At 30.8% G+C, this 21,312-nt stretch overlaps 1 protein-coding gene across 1 annotated transcript; it reads left to right on the top strand.

Annotated features, from left to right (window-relative positions):
• The first annotated feature begins 9,902 nt into the window (after positions 1 to 9,902).
• On the top strand, positions 9,903 to 14,958 carry LOC145591549 (uncharacterized). Its single transcript, XM_081648041.1, has 3 exons — positions 9,903 to 10,397; positions 11,201 to 11,330; positions 13,912 to 14,958. The coding sequence occupies exons 1-3, from the start codon at positions 10,265 to 10,267 to the stop codon at positions 14,780 to 14,782; spliced, it is 1,134 nt and encodes a 377-aa protein (XP_081504167.1). The 5' UTR covers positions 9,903 to 10,264; the 3' UTR covers positions 14,783 to 14,958.
• Positions 14,959 to 21,312: the final 6,354 nt, after the last annotated feature.

The following is a 21,312-nucleotide window of genomic DNA, read 5'->3' as shown; positions in this document are numbered from 1 at the left end:
ATAATTACTTGGTAAGAACAATTAACATATATACACTTTTATCACCGTATTTAAGAAAAAGTGAACTTCACATCATATAATACACTATGAGCTTAAATAAAGATAATAGTACAACTTTCACCATAAAAACCTCCCTTTTATAGTGCAACTTTTGTGACATTTTTATTATATGGAAGTATTACAACTAAAAAAAAAAAAAGAAAATGGAGGAATTACATAATAATCCTTTTATAATCTGCATGATTTTTTTTGTTAAGTTTCTTGTCGAACCAATATATAATATAATAAAATATGCAATTAATATACTTCCTCTGTTCTTTTTTACTTGATCCGTTTTGACTTTTACACTATTCACCACCTCTCCTTTGACCGTCTTTTGTGAATGATATGTAAGGAAAAATATATTCATATGATATCTTTTTTAATTCGTCTCAATAAGTACTATCGTAATATACAACTTTTATAGTTTTTACTTATGAAGAATTAAAGTTATTGATCGCTAAAGTTTTGCATTGACAAGCGTGATAAAAGAAACAGATCAAGTAAAAAAGAACAGAGGAAGTATATATTACTAATTATTTGGCCATAATTCATGAAGGATCAATGATGCCATGTCTTATCAAATCTTATACTGAAATATTCAACCTTTGATATATATGGGCTACCAAATAATATTATATATTATAAAAAAAAAGTTAGTTGTTTTATATTATCTGATGAACAAATGACCCTACTTGATTTAGATCCCCATGCTTTAATTTGATCCTTCTAATTAATTATTAAAAGGATAGTTTACACATCGGACAAATGTAGCATGATCAATATTAGTAAGTTGATTGATTTGTTAGACTATTGATTGCTTTGTTTCAATTCTAAATGCGTGGCACAATTTAACCTATTAATTAGAACTAACCTAATTAATGCCACCAAGTTTCCAAAGTAACGACACATGCAAACATGCTTATACTCCGTATTACATACCGGACTAATATCGTAAATTACTAGCATCTTGAGGATTAGAGAAGTTGTTTTATCGGAGGATTTTAATTAACTCAATTACTATACAACTAACCCAATACGCCAATTGATATCTAATGTCGATCCATTGTTTACATATTCATATGAAATATCATATGATCCATAAGATGACTAGCAAAGATATGAAATACTTCGTTTAAGAATATGGGTGCGCTTTATGTACATACACTTATTTAAACCGAATTTGTTACGTCTATACGCCAATTGAATTGAACAATTTGTTACGCCAACTAACCCAATACGCCAATTGATATCTAATGTCGACCCATTGTTTACATTGTTTGAAATGAAATATCATATGATACATAAGATGACTATACAACTAACCCAATACACCAATTGATATCTAATGTCGATCCATTGTTTACATATTCGTATGAAATATCATATGATCCATAAGATGACTAGCAAAGATATGAAATACTTCATTTAAGAATATGGGTGCGCTTTATGTATATACACTTATTTAAACTGAATTTGTTACGTCAACATGCTTATTAAACCTAATTAACCTCGCTCGGTTTCACTTTTATGTTTACACCCCTTTTTTAAACTGATCATCCGATTTCTATCTTATAAAACTTGATTAGCGCTAATTCTCAAGCCCTATTCACATTTACTGAACTAAGTGGAACAAAACTGAACTGAACTGATTGGAGCTGAACTAAACTAAACTGAACCAAACTGAATTGAACTAAACTGATTGGATTTGAACTGAACTGAAATTAAGCTGAAGTGAACAAACTCTTATTGATCCAGTCATCCTAATAAGTATAAATATAAATAAAATTCAATACTCATTGAAGATTGATTACTACAGTATATTGAAAATTCATGTAGATGTAAAGAGTCAAAGTGGACTGATAACGAGGTAACAGCAAAGTTGGTGCTATAATCGACAAAAGGCAAGACGTTAGCAATTAGCATTAATGAGGATGTAACATTAGACTGTTTTGTAGTACTCTAGTGTCATATAATGAACTACAAACCATATATAAACTATTGGATCAATAACTTCCACGATCATTGATCTATTTTTTTTGCTACGTACTACGAATTATTACTATTTTTATAAGTGATCCTTCTCAATACTTCGATGATCGTAGTATAATGGCATTGTGGCACGTCTTTGAACCATTTGTTTTGACATTTCGTTTCGTTTCTCATTAAGGCTACTTTATGGTTAAGTAAGTACAAAAATACTACTCTTTTCAATTCATATCATCTAGGATTATCCTTAAAAACATTTATGTTTCTTGTCAATATTACTTATCAATTAGTTATCAATGATAGAGTTATGGGAAAGAGAATGTTGGAAAGCTTAATTATATTGATGTGATTCCATGAGTATATATAGTACATGATTAAGCAATATAATACGACTAGACACATTGGAGTACTTGTCTAGGAACATTAGCTAAGAATAAGGGATATCTTTGACTATCAATCTAAAGAGTAAATCAAGGGATTGCTAACTATAAACAATATCAATAAATATGATTTGATCAAATCCTTTACAATCAAGTCGGACAATATCTTGAATTATATGATAATAAGCAAGGTCATTATTTATAGTTCAAGGTATTAGCATGTGTGTGGTATGCCATGCATTTTGTACTCAACTCACTAATTTAAGAAGTCTTTCTAATTTATCTAACTTGTTCTCTTTGACATTCATGGACTACATTAATGAACTTTGAGTAGTCACTATATGTTGAGTAGTAACCAAATTGTATGTTAAGTATTAACACGTTATATTAATGGACGTATCATTTTGAAAATAACGTGATCTCTAACTTTTAACCAAAATGTCAAATAAAAAATAAAATAATATTACGTAATAACAAAACTCATTAACTAAAAAGTCAATTATATAAATACTAACAAACGATGAGGTAAAAAAAGAGCTATTAAGCAAATTTCTAATAATAATCAATGTTATATCTCTTCAAAATTTATAATGAGATTAAGAAACAATTGAGATGGAACAACAACAACAACAACAATAATAATAATAATAATAATAATAATAATAATAATAATAATAATAATAATAATACAGTATAAGATAATAACGGTTTATCTAACGTATGGCCATGAACACATGTTACATAAAGAGCAAGTAACAAATATATATTGCGGCAGCTTCATAAAACTAGTAGTAAATTAAATAAAGAAATGATGAATCTAACAGGCCATGAATAATTATCAACTTAATTTAATTAACAATAAAAAGATTCTCATTTTTCCGTGTATTTGTTTAAAGTTTAAACACTAATCTTGTAAAAGTTACCTTTTATTTCTAAATTACCATGTGCCTAAACCCATTAATTAAACGAAACAAAAACACATTGGTGTGTGATCACTATTGTTTAAAATTAGAATATATTCATATTGTTGTCTCAAAATAAAAAATTAAAATAAAATAAAATTTATATATATATATATATATATATATATATATATATATATATATATATATATATATATATATATATATATTTGAGTAGTTAATTGCAACTTGGCAAGGTGACTTTTCAACATTGTAAGCACCTTAATTAATTATTGATACCATTGCAACATCACATTGCATCAATTACACAGTTACACTCTAACACTACTCAAAACGTTCAATAATCTCACCTAATCATAACTTACGGAGTATTTGACTCTTCAATATTGATCTTAATGTCCCTATACCCTAATTCACATCAATACATCATCCAAATGCATCATGCCATAGTTTCCTTAAAAAAAAAAAAAATTAAAATAAAAAAAATCATGCCATAGTTCCTAAAAGAAATAGTAATAATAATAATAATAATAATAATAAAAATAAAATAAAAATAAAATAAAAAAAAAAGCATCATGCCATACCTTAAACCTTTCACCCCTCTAAATACATTTAATCCCAAGTAATCCATATTTTGACCTCTATAGATACATCTATTTGAATAGTTTATTGCATTGGGTACATTTACATCATAATATAGACCAATAAGAGAGATACATACATTCGTATTAATATTACTGGTTACTAATTTTAGTCACGTACTTATACATTTCAATGTATTCTATATACCACAATGTACACTAATTTTATATGATAAATGGTTGTTGACTCATTTTTTAATCTGGACAGTAGATGTAATCGGATAGTTGATGAGATTTTTTTTAATAAAAGTTGATGTCAGATTCAAATTATTAATAATTTAAGGAGGAAAAGCTAGTGTAGTGTCATTTTCTGTAAATTTGTGATTCACAAAAGTATGTCATTTAAATTTGGACAATTATAAAAGAAAGTTGTTTCATTTACATTGAAACAATGCAAATAAACGAGGAAAACATGTTTAGATAAAAAAAATAAAATAAAAAAATTAGAGGGAGACATATATACAATATGAATATATGATAGAATATCCCCCTTTTTCAATTACGTGAAACGTGTTTGGATAAGAAGTAAAGGCATACAGGAAGATTCCTAGTGTTTTTCACTTTTACACAATTTGATATTTTGATCAATGATCATGTATGATTCACTATTTTGAAATTGGGAAAGGTGGTTCTTTCTATATATATATAAGCCTCCTTCTAAATGGTCCTGTAGTATGTACATTAAGGATAAGCTTTATATACCAATTGGTTGTTGGTGTAGTGGTGATTGGGATTACAGTTGGTAGGGAGGACTCGTGTTCGATCCCCCGCAACAACAATCGGGAGGGGACTGGAACCTAACCACCCACAACTGATCCCCGAATTCGGATTAGCCCAAAGGGTCAACCGGGTAGAACACCAAAAAAAAAAAAAGGATAAGCTAGATATAAAGGTTATTTCGTGTTTGTTCATAGATTTGTTTGTTTTATTTCTTAGTCTAATAATAGTTTTGAATTTGAAAATAATTGATGGTTGTCGGCCAACATACAATAGATTTCAAGGACATAGTAATAGCCAAATATTTGTCGCCCTTCAAGATGACATGAGTTATCAAATTGCCGAGTTAATCACCCAAACCATGGTAGAAAGGAGATGAAGGATCAATTTTACCATGCATCATCCAGTTGTTATTAATTTTACAGAGTAATTCGGTAGAGAAGAATAGAGGTGATTAGAGAGAAATTTAGTGTTCTAGGGTTTAGAGTCTTTTTGGCTCCGATACCATGTCAAAAACAGAGAGAATAGTTTTCTATGTATTGTATTACCGGTAAGCACAATATATCTATACAACCTAAGAATATAAATTAAATTAGGGATTATACATTGGCCCATTAACTATACACAATATATGGCTTAACAAGAAAAAAAGCTAGAGGAACTTTGTATATATATACCACGACGAATACTACACTAGCTATATGCTTTGGGAAATAGGGTAACACTTTATTCTTTGGGAAAAAGGGTATGTTTTACTCACCTGATTTTCACTTATCTTAAACTTACTTGAACTAATTCGAACTTATTAGACCTTATGAAATTTTAATTTAGTTGTATTTGTACTTAATTGGATAACCCTTATCAAATTGTATTAAATTTATTACACCTAAAATAAGTGAAAATAATTAAGATGAACAAAATAGGCTCTTAATTGAGCCATTAAATTAAAGGGCAAAAAAGTCTTAAGAACCAGCAAGCCCCTCTAGATGTCTAATAATGATTGATTGTGACATTAACTACTAGACAGGTAAAGTATCAAACTTGAATTGTTGAAGACATGAATTTGGGCTAAATTGGAAGCAAAAAAATTAAATTTGGGTTCTCCAACTAATTAAAAAAAACAACATACACTGTCTTCAAAAAAAAAAAAATAATAAAAAAATAATAATAATAATAATAAAAAATACATAGCTTAATTAAACTATCCTAGCTATTGCCCCCTAAAACTATAAAGTTGTTAATCTATCATGATCGTTTTATTAACTTATAAAAATGTTAATATGACATTTAGGCCCGTCTAATTGGTTCATCAATTTTGTTATATATCCAACCAATTAAAAGTTTTTGATTTATACATTAGGATTAATTAAGTGGACCACATCCAAATCTCTTAAAGAAAGATGAGAATTGAACGAGAGCATTCGATTAATGGAATGGTCATATATTCACGCAATATGCTTATATGCATATCATTTCTCTTGCTTGTTTTCAAAGTCAATTATTGTAGAAACTTTTGTACGGAGTCCTACACTACTTCCTCCGTGTTTAAATAAATTAAACGTTTTTCTTATAACTTTATTATCCCACAAGTCTATAAAATCTTACTCAAATTTTCCGTACTCCATCTTTAAAAAAAAAAAATCTTATATCATCTAACGATACTATGATTCATAATTACATAAGATTATATATCTCGTGTATTAGCAAAATTGTACATACAATATACATTTAGATTAAAAAGATTAGATTAGTTGTCCGCCGCCTTGATACATTTTACATATAGTCATTAAATCCAAATAGCTATGTGTACTAACTAGAAACAATCAAATCGAAATAGAATACTATTTAAAAATATATTTTTTATTTAAATCTTATTCTATATTTTTTGTCAATAAAACCTAGATATATTCTATCATGGAATATTCTCAAGTTTCAATAAATGGGAGATCCTTCAAACATATAAAATAATATCATAATATAAGATATTAAACAATACAAGAATAAAGATCGAAGTGTGTGGAGATATTTAGTTGTGAAGAAATAAAGAGAGTGGACCTAAAAGAGCAAAGACGAAGAGGTGCTGCCAGAAAAAGTTGTTGAGTGTAGTTCATCATAGTTACACTAGTAGGACAATTATAGTAGGTTATATATACTTCTACACTCTCACAAATGAGTAAATGACCATATATATATAATAATTACATTAAATTTTGTTTCCTCTATTTGGAAAAAAATAGACCTAATATTGGGACCACGAAATCAAGTGTAGACCTAATATCGGTACGTATATTGGACCATTTTTTTTTATCTTATTTTTAATGTCACTTAACCAGTAAAGCTTAGTAAGAATATATACATTGTAAAATCGATCAATTACTAGCATATAAATTAAAACATGCAAAAGATCGGTAGATGCGATTTAACTGAATTTGAACCCAAAGTATATATTGACAGGGGTGTCACACACTTATCATTTACACCTATATAAAAAATATAATAATATATTTCATTATACATACAATAAAAAAATATACTCAAAGCCTAGTAAGCTCTTCATATTGCGTAAAATTATATAATTAGGGCCTATTCTCATTAACTGAACTCAGATGAACTGAACTGAGCTAAACTGAACTGAACTGAGCTGAACTGAACTGAACTGAGCTGAACTGAACTGAACTGAAATGAATATTTTATAAGAGAAGGAAATTAGGAGCTGAACTGAACTGAACTGAACTGAGCTGAGCTGAACTGAACTGAACTGAATTTCAACGTAAGAGAACAAACCCTTAGAGTATGTATTGAATTTTAATTTGTTTTTTTCCGTCACTCAAGCTTAATTAGTAAGTACTATTATAGTAAAAATATATACGTACATCTTGTTATTATAATGGAAGTAAGCTTGGCAAGAGATGCTTGCACGACAATATTATGTGAGTTATAGTTGTCCTAGGACATGATTGATTCATTGTACAACGTCTTAACTTTGATGGAATGAATTGGATATTGTATATATAGCACTTAATTAACAATTGTTTCATATTAAGGAGATGGTAATTAAATAATTCATGAACTAATAATAAGCTAGTTTATGAAGGCTAACTTTTTCCTAAGTGATATATTGTTAATAATGACGTGCATCCTAATTAGTTAGCTACTCCGTACGTACAAAGTACATGTGTCTAATTATATATGGCACACATTTTTTTTAATTAAGATTCAGTTATTAATTATTAACATGTCATTAAATTGTAAATATATATTCAGACTCTCACCAATCAAAATTTGTTGATATTTAATGACATTATTAGGAATTGAGTACCAATATTGTACGTACAAAGTCGAAAACATCATCTTTTACCCAAATATTATTGATAACATTGCCTATAGCTGACTGTATCTAGTATAAGGATATGTTCTATCTTATTAAAATGAGTTCACAAATTAAATTTAGGAAACATTAGTGTATTTAGATAAGTTTTTAGAAAAATATGGCAATTAAGTTTGGGTAAGTTAAGAACAATAAATATTTATTATTTATTACAGTAATATATAAGTAGATTAAATAAGTTTAAATAATTAGTCATGTTTATATATACTAGAGTAAATGTACTCCGGTATAAAAATTTAGTGAAAATAAAAAAAGAACACAGCTTATGTGGTGATAATACTTAACAAAAAGTTATAATTTAATTTACGCATGATAAGTTTCTTGTGTAGTTTTATTGATAGACAATCATGTTAAACTATATTACTTGCATTGTATTTTCTTATCTGAATTGTTATCTATCTGTCCTAAGTAATAAATATAATAATTAAGAGAGTTTCATTAGTTTTACAAACTTTTAAAAAAATCGGGTGTACAATAATTATTGTACATCCATTATAAAGATAGCCTAAAGTGATTAAAAGTTACCCCTGAAATGAATAAAAGTTACCCCAATATGCGTTAAAGTAACTCAATTCAAATAAAAATTATCTACGCTTTATTAGTAAAGAATCACATTTTAAATGACTAAAAATCAATTATTAGTGATTGAATGTAATTAAATTACCTTTATAAAACTTTTCTTGTTGTTGATTTATATAAAAATTGTACTATGTTTAAAGTTACCCAAAAAAAGACAAAAAGTTACCCTAAAATTAGTTAAAAGTTACCCTTATACTGCTCGATGTACACTAATATTAGTGTAAACCGGATGTATACAAAAGTTTTTGCATTAGTTTTGCTTGTATTAATATATCTCGCTCCAACTACTATGATCATTTATAAATTAATGTCTTTTGATCGATTATCCAATTGACAACTTTATTTATCTTTCATTTTTTATTAGTAAGAATTTTTTTATAATTTTTTAAGCACAATATTTATAGAACATTCAGAGTTCAAAGAAGAAAATAAAATAAATATCATAATCTCCATCCCAATAACATTTATATAAGATTCGAACCCATAATAATTTAGGGTAACATCGAACTCGTAGACAAACCCCTCTATTTTTAGTTTAATCTCCAAGGAGTGATTTTTGCTTGTATTAATATATCTTGCTCCAACTACTATGATCATTTATAAATTAATGTCTTTTGATCGATTATCCAATTGACAACTTTATTTTTTAGTAACAAAATTTTTACAATTTTTTAAGACAATATTTATAGAACATGCAGAGTTAAAAGAAGAAAATGAAATTTATATCATAATCTCCATCCCAATAACACTTATATAAGATTCTAACCCATAATTTAGGGTAAGATCGAACTCGTAGACAAACCCGTCTATTTTTAATTTCCAAGGAGTGATTTTTTTTTTTTTTTTTTTGTAACATTAATATATAACAACCCAAATCTCTAGCCATCAAAGTACTAATTTGTCCAAACAATGATTGTCCTTATTAACTACAAGTAGAACCCTATAACAGTAAAAGTGTAAAACTTGATACTCGTAGAAATTTTTTTCTCAAAAAAAAAAATAAAAAAATCTAGAAAGAGAAAGCTAGAGTTTTAGAGAGAGAAAGTAAGAGACTAGACTTCAACGTGGGGGATGGAAAGCCCCGTCACGAGGCTCTTGAGTCTCGACCCACAAAACGCCACGACTACTTATTTCACTTCCTTGTCGACGTGGCCCAATCCATAGCCGTTAATCCATTATTATGGACCCACTTTTACTTCCACTTTTCATAAACTTTTACACTTTCTTATATTTCGTGAACCATTATAAATATACTATCACACTTTATATTAAAATTTGCGGTATATTACATTATATAACTATAAACTTATACTATATTGTACACTTTCTACTACTCCCATGCAATATCACACTCTACTCTAAGAAAAAAAAAACACATCAAATATTATTACAAGTACTCTTCACTCTATAACAAACTTTCCTTTCTAAAAACACCTAAATCTTTGATCTTCTTTTCTTTCTTTCTTCTTTTGCTTGGTTATTTATTATTAAATACTTTCTTATTGTGTCACAATATATATTATTTGGTTTGTCATCGATCTCCATCCTTCTTATTATCGACTGACCTCGATAACTTGCTTAGCTTGAGACAAACGTACATACACGGAGATGGGAAGAGCGCCGTGTTGTGAAAAGGTCGGGTTGAAGCGTGGGAGGTGGACGGAGGAGGAAGATAATAAGTTGTTGAAATATATTCAAGAAAATGGAGAAGGGTCTTGGAGATCATTGCCTAAAAATGCAGGTTTTACTTCATTTTAATTTATTTTTTTCGTATGTATTATGAAGACAATATTATTATTATAGGATAATAATATGTGGCCTCATATGCTTTAGAAGTACATAATGTATGTACTATTAATTTTTTCGTTCTTGTTAAATTATTAGAACTAACTTATTATTATTTTAGTAAAAAAGAATTAGATCCCTAATTTCTTTATTAAATTTCTACTAATTAGGTTGTGTCATTGGTTATAAATTGATATATGGACATATGGTTAAAGGTAGTCAACTTTGATGTGATAAAAGCAAATAATTATAAATTGTATAGGACAAAAACAGGCATTAATTTACCTATTGAAAATGACTTAAGGGAAGTCTTTTATATATTTTGATAAACTTTGTAAGTGTTAAACAATTATTGTGATGATATTAAATTGCATGTAATTTAATATTGCTGGAATTGGTCCTAAAAAACTTCATTAGATTGATGAAATGAAATGTATCAACTTCAGTTTGGTTGTCAATCTTCATATCCAAAAACAATTAAATTTGTGGAACCCATAAATTGTTAAAAAAAAATACTCCGTTTTGTTTAATTTTGTTAAAAGACAAATTTTTAATTAAATAATTCTGTACTTCTGTGAGCATATGCCATATCCTACAAGTTTCAGTAGCCTACTTGATGAGTTGATGATAATATTGAGGATCGAAATCACATAAATGAATTATACATTTGGCATCATTGCTTTAATTACTTTTTTTTAAAGGTTTGGCTTTTTTTGGAAATCCCAAAACTAATTTTGTACTGTTTTAAATTGCATGTAGGGTTATTGAGGTGTGGAAAGAGTTGTAGATTAAGATGGATAAATTATTTGAGATCCGATTTAAAGAGAGGAAATATCACACCCGATGAAGAAGAGATCATTATCAAACTCCATTCTACTATGGGTAATAGGTCAGTTCTATTTTCGTTGCAACACTTTCTTTTCTAAGAAATTAAAAAACAATTATCGTAATATTACTCGGTTACAGGGTCAAATAATGTTCACAACTTTAACAAGATCATCCTAATTTAAATGAAATATAACCTCGACTTTTTTAGGGGTCAGAAGTCTGCAATTTTATTAAAATCAATTCACCGTGCTCTGTGTATTTACAATTTAACCGGTCATTTTAATTTACCGAGTATATTACTACTTTTAATAGTGAGTAGTGGCTCTCATATATTTTGCAATTTAAAGGGTGTCACCATAAAAATATTCACTTTCTATTTATTAATGTCTTATGATGATGTCTTTAGTCTCTTTACAATTAATATTGTTAGTTGATGTATATTTAAAGCCTCCCGGCCTTTTTGGACTGTGAAAGTGGGCCGGTGAGGTGTGGCTTGTTTCTTCGCACGTAGTGTAAAATTATCAATATTAACACTGAAAATATGCGATGTATAGTCAATTTTACCAATTAAATAATATTCTAATTCTAATAATATTAATAAAGTTTAGTTTATATTCTAATTCTAATAATATTAATAAAGTTTAGTTTATGATATTTCATTGTGTAATTTAAGGCCATGAGGTATATTTACGTGTAATAAATAAATAAATAATTTAGGTATGCATGCATATTGCCTAGTCTATATCATCATAAATTAATTATAAGGTTGTTCTTGCAAAATGAACCTTGTTGGGTGTCTGTCAACTCACACAAACACGCGGACTATATAGTGCATGGATAATCTAGAAACTTGTGCATCGGAATATCATGGATGAAATTCAGTAAAACTATTTAAATTTAAAGAAAATAAAAATTATTTGTTGTATGAATAATAGCATGATTTTATTTTATATTAATAATCACGATTCACGACGATTTTTAGTTTTACGTAAAATTACTTTATTATAAATACAAAACGTGCAAGTTACATCAGACTTTTTGAACGTATCTTAAGAAAAAGCGACTTTTAAAACTTTTTATGATGTCTTTTCAAACCCGCACTTTTCAATTATCTTTTAACGTATCTTAAAAAAATCAACGTCCATGCATATAATTAACAGATTACTCCCTTTTATAAAAATCATTTTCTTAGAATTATCCTTTGAAGCTTTCTAAAAGGAGATTATAATGAAATTTGTTGATTACTTATAATAAAATGAAGAGATTCATATGGTTTATGAGAAAAGTAGCATGGACCAAGAGGGTCATTTCACTCAAAAAAAGTGTTTTCAATTAATTAAAATTATGGGACCGTGGGACTCTAGGGAGTTCTAGCAAATCAATGAGAAATGATCATATAAAGAGAATAAGGCGGTTGAGCTTTAAAATATCAACCATTTTACATGTCTAAATAATCTATACAGAGTATAATTTAACGAGTACGTTTAATTTTTGAAATTGGTATTAAATTAGAAATTAAATGTACGATGAAATTATGTCTTATTACGTTAATGTTGTACGTACTTACTCATCAGTCATAATTTTATACGAGTTGACAAGTAGTGAAAGGACTCCAAGATCGTTGGTAGAAATCAAACTACCTAATAATTTGTCATCTCTTTTTCTGCGCAAGTTGGTAATCTTTGGGCCTATTATACTTTAATGATTTGTTTTCCGGACATATTTGTTCTTTAGTTGAGAATGACTTGTACTGTGGCCATCCCTAACAACATGATGAGAGAAAAACCCTACACCACGACATGCACGACGTGGCTATCGATATGAGTACACAAGGTCCACACGTGATTACCACTACCGCTTTCAGAAGTTTAGTTCAGTGAAAATAAGTTAAAATTACTCCAACATAAATAGTTAAATCGGATCTAACTCCGATTTTTTGACAGAAAAAAGATCCTATATAATATAATTTAACGAGTACGTTTAATTTTTGAAATTGGTATTAAATTAGAAATTAAATGTACGATGAAATTATGTCTTATTACGTTAATGTTGTACGTACTTACTCATAAGTCATAATTTTATACGAGTTGACAAGTAGTGAAAGGACTCCAAGATCGTTGGTAGAAATCAAACTACCTAATAATTTGTCATCTCTTTTTTTGCGCAAGTTGGTAATCTTTGGGCCTATTATACTTTAATGATTTGTTTTCCGGACATATTTGCTCTTTAGTTGAGAATGACTTGTACTGTGGCCATCCCTAACAACATGATGAGAGAAAAACCCTACACCACGACATGCACGACGTGGCTATCGATATGAGTACACAAGGTCCACACGTGATTACCACTACCGCTTTCAGAAGTTTAGTTCAGTGAAAATAAGTTAAAATTACTCCAACATAAATAGTTAAATCGGATCTAACTCCGATTTTTTGACAGAAAAAAGATCCTATATAATATACTTCGTACTAGTTAATCTCTAGATACGACTACAAACATGTCCGTCTCATTCTTTTGATAATAACTATATGATCGGACCCTTGCTATTATTACATTGGTACACAAATAGGACCTTTAGATTAATAATCATGTGAATGATTATTTTCATTGTTCTTAAATGGGCTAACACAATATATATGCAGGTGGTCCATGATTGCTGGGCAACTACCAGGAAGAACAGACAATGAGATTAAAAATTATTGGAACTCTCATTTGAGCAGGAAAATCCATACATTTAGAAGGCCCAATGGTGATGCTAATGGTGGCAAAATCATCATAAACATGAGCAATGCGAGCGCGCCACCTAAGCGCCGTGGGGGCCGCACAAGCAGGGCTGCAATGCAAAGGAATAGAAACAATAAAGCCCTCATCAACAACAACAACAACAACAACAACAATAACAACAGTGTTGCTAATGTTCTAGCAACAGTGGGGCCCACCAAGGAGATGAGCAATTTAGTGGGAGATAAAAACTTTAGTATACCCAAGAATAAAATTTCTAATAATAATAATAATAATATTAGGGAGGAGGTGGAAAATGATGAGAATTTAATGTTTAATGAAGAGGAAACAGAGTTGTTGGGTATTGAAGAAATAATGGGCCTTGATGGGCTTTTAGGAACCACAAATGAAGAGAATAGTGTGGGCCCTAGTGAGAGTAATGGACCTATGGGAATGAGCCCAATTGCAGAAGATCAAAATCATAATCAACACAATAGTAATAACAATAATTATAATGTGAGTACATCCATAGGGTCTAATGGTGGAGGATCAAGATCAACAGCTTCATCATCATCAAACTTTGATCATCATGGTGGATTTGATTGGGATTGGGAAATCGGGACCGTCGATTGTATCGGCCAAGATTTCAAGTTGTGGGATGAGAAGGAGCAGTTCATCTCTTGGTTATGTGAAAATGATGATCATTTGCAAGAGCCTCCTGTTTTTTCTGATCTTTCTTCTGATTTAGATGCTGAGAAAGAACAAGCTATGTTCGCTTGGCTTCTCTCTTAAAAAAATCCCCGAAACATTAGGAAACCCTGCTCATGAGGGGAAGGATATTATAATGCAAGTGTTTAGATAGATTTAGGTGTTCGATGTTTTCAGTGTAGTCTCATTAAATTTGTAACTTTATTTATTTGGGTAGTAGTGGTTGAGTTATCATTGTCTCTTTTTTGGGTTTCCATTTGTGTCTCAATATTGCTCCTCTTTGTTTTTTGGTGATCTAGTTAATGTACTATTGATGATCTGAATGATACTGGTAGCGAAAGGGAACATTTTGTCTGTTTTCTGCTTTCACTTTCTCCCTTTTTTAAAAAAGCAAGAGAAAAAAAAAAGTACATATAAACTTATTACCATCGACACCATTTATTATCATCAATTCGTTAATGTCGTTACCATTGATACTATTTATCATCGTGTAACAATTGTGCGTCATGACATTTCGGCTCTTAACTCCTAAGCAGCTGTGATGTGTGTATGAACATTAACTTGAATCAAATTAAATCTTTTCATGTGCAATAATGTTAGCTTGGTGCCAATACTACGACAGCATCATTAATAGACGATGTACATTTAGAAATATTCAAGAGGTACACGTTGATTAATTGAATACCCCGAAATGTTCATAAAGATTTATGAAGTACTATAATTTAAATGGTTTAATCAAATTAAAATCAATGTATAGTCGATAATTAGTACAGAAGTCTTGTCAATTTGTTAACCAAGGTTTGCTGATTTAATATTTCAAACTGCTATGCACAATTGGACCAAATGATTTAGCTTGCTTCATGTATCTGTCATTGGTGGTATCTAATCAAGGTCTAATCATTTGACTAGTATATATTCACATTGTAGAGGACTCAAGTTAGCTAGTGTCCTTACCAATGGAGAGTTGGAGTTGGCCATATATATACCTCCACCATATATCCCGAGTTAGGAGAATGACTCTCACCATATCTGATCCCCCTTCTCATTCCTTTAAAACCACGACGCAAAGTCAATAGTTTAATTGGATGAATGAATTCGAAGTATTCAGTTTTAGTTGTTATTACATTGATTGACGTTCCTAGTATACAAAAAACAATATAACATAGCGCAAAGTCAATGTTTGTGTGTTCACTTCATATCACATTCAAGTTATTTTGTCGTGTTACGTCATATTATGTCCAATCAGATCTGTCACTTATTATGGCGAGTTGGCCACTAAGTCCCTAGATGCATCTTCAACCATGTAGCCCAACCGATAAATTTAGACAACATTATTGCCATTACACTTACCTAGATCTAAGTCCATGCAATGCTTGCACACTTGATTGAGATCAAATTGAAACTATAGCTATGTACTACCTAGTTTGGATTATAATAGTTAAATGAACATAAATTAGATCAGCCACTTGGAGTAAAGGACCACAAAATCTTGATCTAAGGATCAAATTTCCAAAGCTAGGTTGTAAAGATGGTGAGAGCATTTAAGTTAAGAGGAAAATAAGGGCGGCCATAATCAACAGATTGGCATGTGGCTCGTGAAAATGCTCAACACATTCTTGGATACAAAATGGTTTATGCCATTTGTATGCCCAAAAGCTCCTAAGAACAATTGGGATGTACATTCATTACATAACAATGAAAGGTCATGGAACATCTTGTACAAGTTGTTTACTTTATTCTTTGTTTGATCTCGACCTGTCTTTTTTGCCTCTCGATCCATTTAACTAGCACGTAATTTAAATGCATGGATAAATTTTAAAATATCTAGTTTTATAATCACGTAATACATAGAAAAATTTGAAAAGCATGAAATTATAGAAAAAGTAAAAAGAATTTGTAATCTGTCTAGACGCCTAATGGCCTTATATTTATGTCTAATCTCCCCGTTCTTTTGCGTGTATGCATGTATCATTAACTGCATATAATTACAAAAAGTATGAAAAGTTAGTGTCCACAAGTACAATCTTAACTTTTGTTAGTTGTCGCATCGTTCAGTTAGACTACTTGTTTTTGGCAATTCATGTACTCACATTTCAATTAAGACTTGTAGTGGCTATTTCTATTTCTATACACTCACAATCAGCCAATAATGTGTAAAGTTTCTGCACTTAAGTTGCAAATTACAAGCAATGCACTAACTATATTAAGATGAAATAACAATAGTGTGATTAACTTTGCTGGGGTATGAAATCAAGGTCTTGATAGGTTGTCGTACACCTGTCAAAAATAAATTCCTAACGAATCCAACTAACAATGTAGTAGGGCAAGTAGGGTCGAATCCACAGAGAGATGGTATTCAATCTAACTTCTAAGAAATTGGTGAAACTAAACAAGTCACGAAATTGGGATTAAGAATAGATCTAAAATAAAATAGGAAGAAAACAAATAATAAAAAGGACCTAGGGTTAAGGTTCACCATGTTTATAGTTCTAAATCTATCAAGTATCAATAACAATTCAATCAATCAATTATCTAGAGCAATTGCTAAGCCTACGATCGGGTCTTAACGCTCCCAATTCAACATATGTAGTTCGGTCGCTAACATAATCAGAATTGCTAATTGTAGGTAAGCCTCTAAAAGTAAGATCTTTCGATTCAAACTCTTATTAACAATAATTAATCAAACAATTGATCAGGTTGCAAGATTAGCAATAGAACACTATCAATTAGAGAAATCAATAATCAAAATATCACAAATATCAATCAAGATTCATAATATAAACATGGATTCCCAAACCCTAGAAATAAAACTACTCAAGCATGAAATAAATAAATAAAACTAGATCTAAGGAATAAAACATAATTAAAAGCAAGAAAATAGAAATAAAATACCTCAATGAATTAAAATCATAAACCCAAGAATCATCCATGGAAGAATCCATGGAGATGCCATGAGAAACTAGGGTTCTAGAGAGAAAACTAAAAAGAACGTAAAATAAAAAAGATGTAAAAGGCCTCCGGGAAAATAATATCCCTTGAGTATTTATATTATCCTAAAACTAATCTAAAGAAATAATTAAAGAAAAGTAAAAAGAAAATAATAAATACATAAGTTGAATTACTATTGGATTATAATTGATGACGTGGCACGATACTCGACTTGATTACATCAAACGACCAAGAAAAGATGGAGCAGCACCGAGCTATCGCTCTCTAACGAGCGAGCTATCGCTCCTCGTCGAATGTAGCTACTGCCTTGACGAGCTAGCTGGCGAGCTATAGCTCGCATAGGACTTTGCGTATGGCAGTGATGAGCTAATAGGCGAGCTAGCTTGCGAGCGATAGCTCGGAGCTTCCTTGACTTGCTGCCTTACTGAGCTAGTACTCGAGCTATAGCTCGAGCTTAGCTCGATGCAAGAATGCTTAGCAACTCAAATTGTAAATGCACCAAAGGCCTAAAACGATCTCATACTTGCAACAAGAGCTACGAAACAACTCCGATTTGCTTCAAAGAATCTACATACATATATAAGCACAAGGTCAATGAATCATCGGCCTCAAATCAACATCCCTCCATCCAACGACAAATGCTAAATTCTTCCGAGAGCGTCCAAATAGCTATGAGAACTACCTGGAACATTAAGAAAACACAAACGGAGCATAATAGAGCACAAAATGGACAACTTATGCAATTGCGACCTAAAAAGCAACAAAAGACTCAAAAATCAACTATAAAACTAGCATAAATGTGCCTATAAACTCTATATAAATGTGATTCATCAAATTCCCCCAAGCTAAACCGTTGCTTGTCCCCAAGCAACACTAAACTCAAGACGGAGAAACAAGATTAATAAGACTTCCAGGGAACCAGAATAAGACCGACCTAACTCTCGAGCAAACAATCAAACCAAAGTTATTAAGACCAAAATTTAGCTCGGATACAAATAGAACCTCTCAACATCATGATCCACAATTGAAACCAAACTTGGCCACAAACGATTTCCCAATCAAGCTAGTCGTCACCGCACACCTTGTAGAATATAAATATTTGATGCAACAAAAGGTAACATGACGATATCAAGAAATAACGTTCAGTCAATCACAAAACACACATGCCGATCAAAAGGACTTTTTAAAGCTTGTAATGGGGCAAAGGTGAAGGGGTAGGATAATATTTAGGAAAATGTGAGCGAAAAAGCCAACTTGGGGAGCAATAACATAAACACGAACAAATAATGATTTAAAATTCATTCTCCATTTGACATCACCAACTTTCTCTAAAACATTATATAGAACCAAGATTGAAATCTACTATACATCGTCATGGATAATCTTTTTCTTTCTTTTTTTCCTTTTTCTTTGCCTTTTTTTCTTTCAATTCTTCGGCTTTTTCAATGAGTACATATAAACAAGCTTTTTTTTTTTTATTTATTTATTTTTTTTTTCTTTTTTTTTTTCACATCTTCAAGTAACACTTCTCAACTGTAAATATAAACTTTTTTCAATCTTTATTCCATCATGTTTTGCATAAATTGAAGCTTGACACACAAACAACACCGCATCAATAAGCTCCCCAAGCTAGCTAGACTTGGGAATAGTAACCAATGGGGCTAAAGTGGCTTGTAATGTAGCTACATATCAATGAATGGGCAAGGCAACAACATGGGTGAGCAAAATGGGAACAAATGTATCTAAATATCATCTGAAGGCTACCTAAAGAACATGGCCTTTATCATATGCGGCATGCGTGAATCATAGTCAAATTACTAATAAATCTCAAGCCAAAGTCATTGAAATAACAAATTGCATCAATCACACAAACACAGAGTAAGATGACCTAACAAGAGAATTGGCTAGCTATACTTGATATGGGACAACCAATCTTTCCACAAACCATTCAATTGGTTCACACAATGTCAAGCAGTTAGCAATGTATAGCGCAAACCGACTGAATTTTAGAATTATAACTAAGATCAAAAGAAGCTCAAGAGAGTCAAACCAAATCCGCACACGGTTCGAAGTCAAATATATGAAAAATGGACACAAGTATGCACTATCAAAACAACTAGAAAAAAAAAATAAAAAATAAGAAAGCAATACATTGTTTTTCGTTGTATGTAAACTCCCACTCCTAATGAATGGTACAAACCATACAACACCTACTAAGCAAAAGAACTAAACTAAACACAACTAACATGCACAAAGTGATGATAACAATCTTTCTCCCCCAAGCTAAACATCACATTGTCCTCAATGTGAACAAAGAGGAACTAAAGCATAAATAAAGGAGAGACACAACTCACAAAGGGGTGGGTAAGCGAAGGGAGCGTCAAAGGTATAGACACCTCCACCACGATTGGTAGTTGTAATTGGGTAGCCGACGTAGCCAAGGAACTTAGCTATGTTTGTACCTAGCAAAAGACGTCATCACTAGAACACACATTAGCATTATTATTTAAATAACGAAAAAGATAGGAAGTAGCAAAAAAAAAACAAAAAGAAAATTGGGTTGCCTCCCAATTAGCGCTGGTTTTTAAGGTCCCGCACGACCCTACTCAATTCGTCAATCGGAAGAATCCAATGCCTTGAGTAACTTATCGTACGCCCCTGCAAACATATCATTGAGCATCACATATGGCTTGACTGCAAGCACACAAATCTTGAAATACAAGGGGTTAGAAAAAATAAAAGAAAAAAAATCGGAAAAAGAAAAGTTAAAATAAAAAGAAAAAGAATGTATACACCTTACCCCTGCTTGCCCCTTAGGCCATGTAGACCTTTTTGAGCAATCATCAAGGTCCACATGACCAAGTGTATCATGAAATGGAGATATTTTGAGAAAGTATGGAAGATTTGACATAGTGAATGAAGGAACTAGATCAAGCCTGTAGGAAAACGGGATATGAAGGGGAGATGGGTTAGGCTTAACACAAATGTTTTTACCTATGCTTTTACCTTCAACTTCACCCTCATGAATAAGCTTGTCAACAAGATCTTCAACTACCAAAAGATCCAAAACCAATGGTTTCTCAACCAAGGACTTCACGATAATTGGTTGTTCTTCCTTCTCCACTACTTCTATATCGTCATTCCAAAAATTTTCACCATCTGAATCATAAATAGATGGGAAATTATTTTCCTCTATTGTACTTTCATTTGACGGGGAGTAAATATCATGAGTCAAATTAGCGCTTTCCTCCACTGAAATACAATCCTCAAAACCAATATCATTATCATCATGTATCACCTGTTGGTTAGCATATTGTTGCACAGCAAGTAATTCAATAGATTTTGAAATACGTTGACAATCATGCATCAATTCATTAAGTTCCTCATGCTGATAAACAATAAACTCATTCATCATATTAAAAAGTTCCCTACACTCCGATGAATCGGGTTGAGCATAATTATCCACTTGGGGTTGGTAAGAGGAATTAAAATCATGCATATAAGACTCACTAGGGTAATAAGAATTTTCACAGGAATTCATGCATATATTTTGTGAATGTTGATAATCATATGACGCATCAAACATAGAAACATTAGCATTACAATACCCAGAATTATAATCATATTGCCCTTGATAATTAAGATCATTCATCCCATACGAAATA

Source organism: Chenopodium album, chromosome 2 (genome assembly GCF_948465745.1).
Source record: "Chenopodium album chromosome 2, dcCheAlbu1.1, whole genome shotgun sequence".
In the NCBI taxonomy this organism is placed as follows: Eukaryota; Viridiplantae; Streptophyta; class Magnoliopsida; order Caryophyllales; family Amaranthaceae; genus Chenopodium; species Chenopodium album.
The sequence above is the reverse complement of the archived record's forward strand: the minus strand, read 5'-3'. Positions and strand labels throughout refer to the sequence as shown.

Excerpts from the sequence above, each read along its gene's own strand:
- LOC145591549 (XM_081648041.1), top strand. The coding sequence starts at position 10,265 with ATGGGAAGAGCGCCGTGTTGTGAAAAGGTCGGGTTGAAGCGTGGGAGG. Across the intron at positions 10,398-11,200 it reads ATCATTGCCTAAAAATGCAG|GGTTATTGAGGTGTGGAAAG; the intron begins GTTTTACTTCAT and ends AATTGCATGTAG. Across the intron at positions 11,331-13,911 it reads CATTCTACTATGGGTAATAG|GTGGTCCATGATTGCTGGGC; the intron begins GTCAGTTCTATT and ends ATATATATGCAG.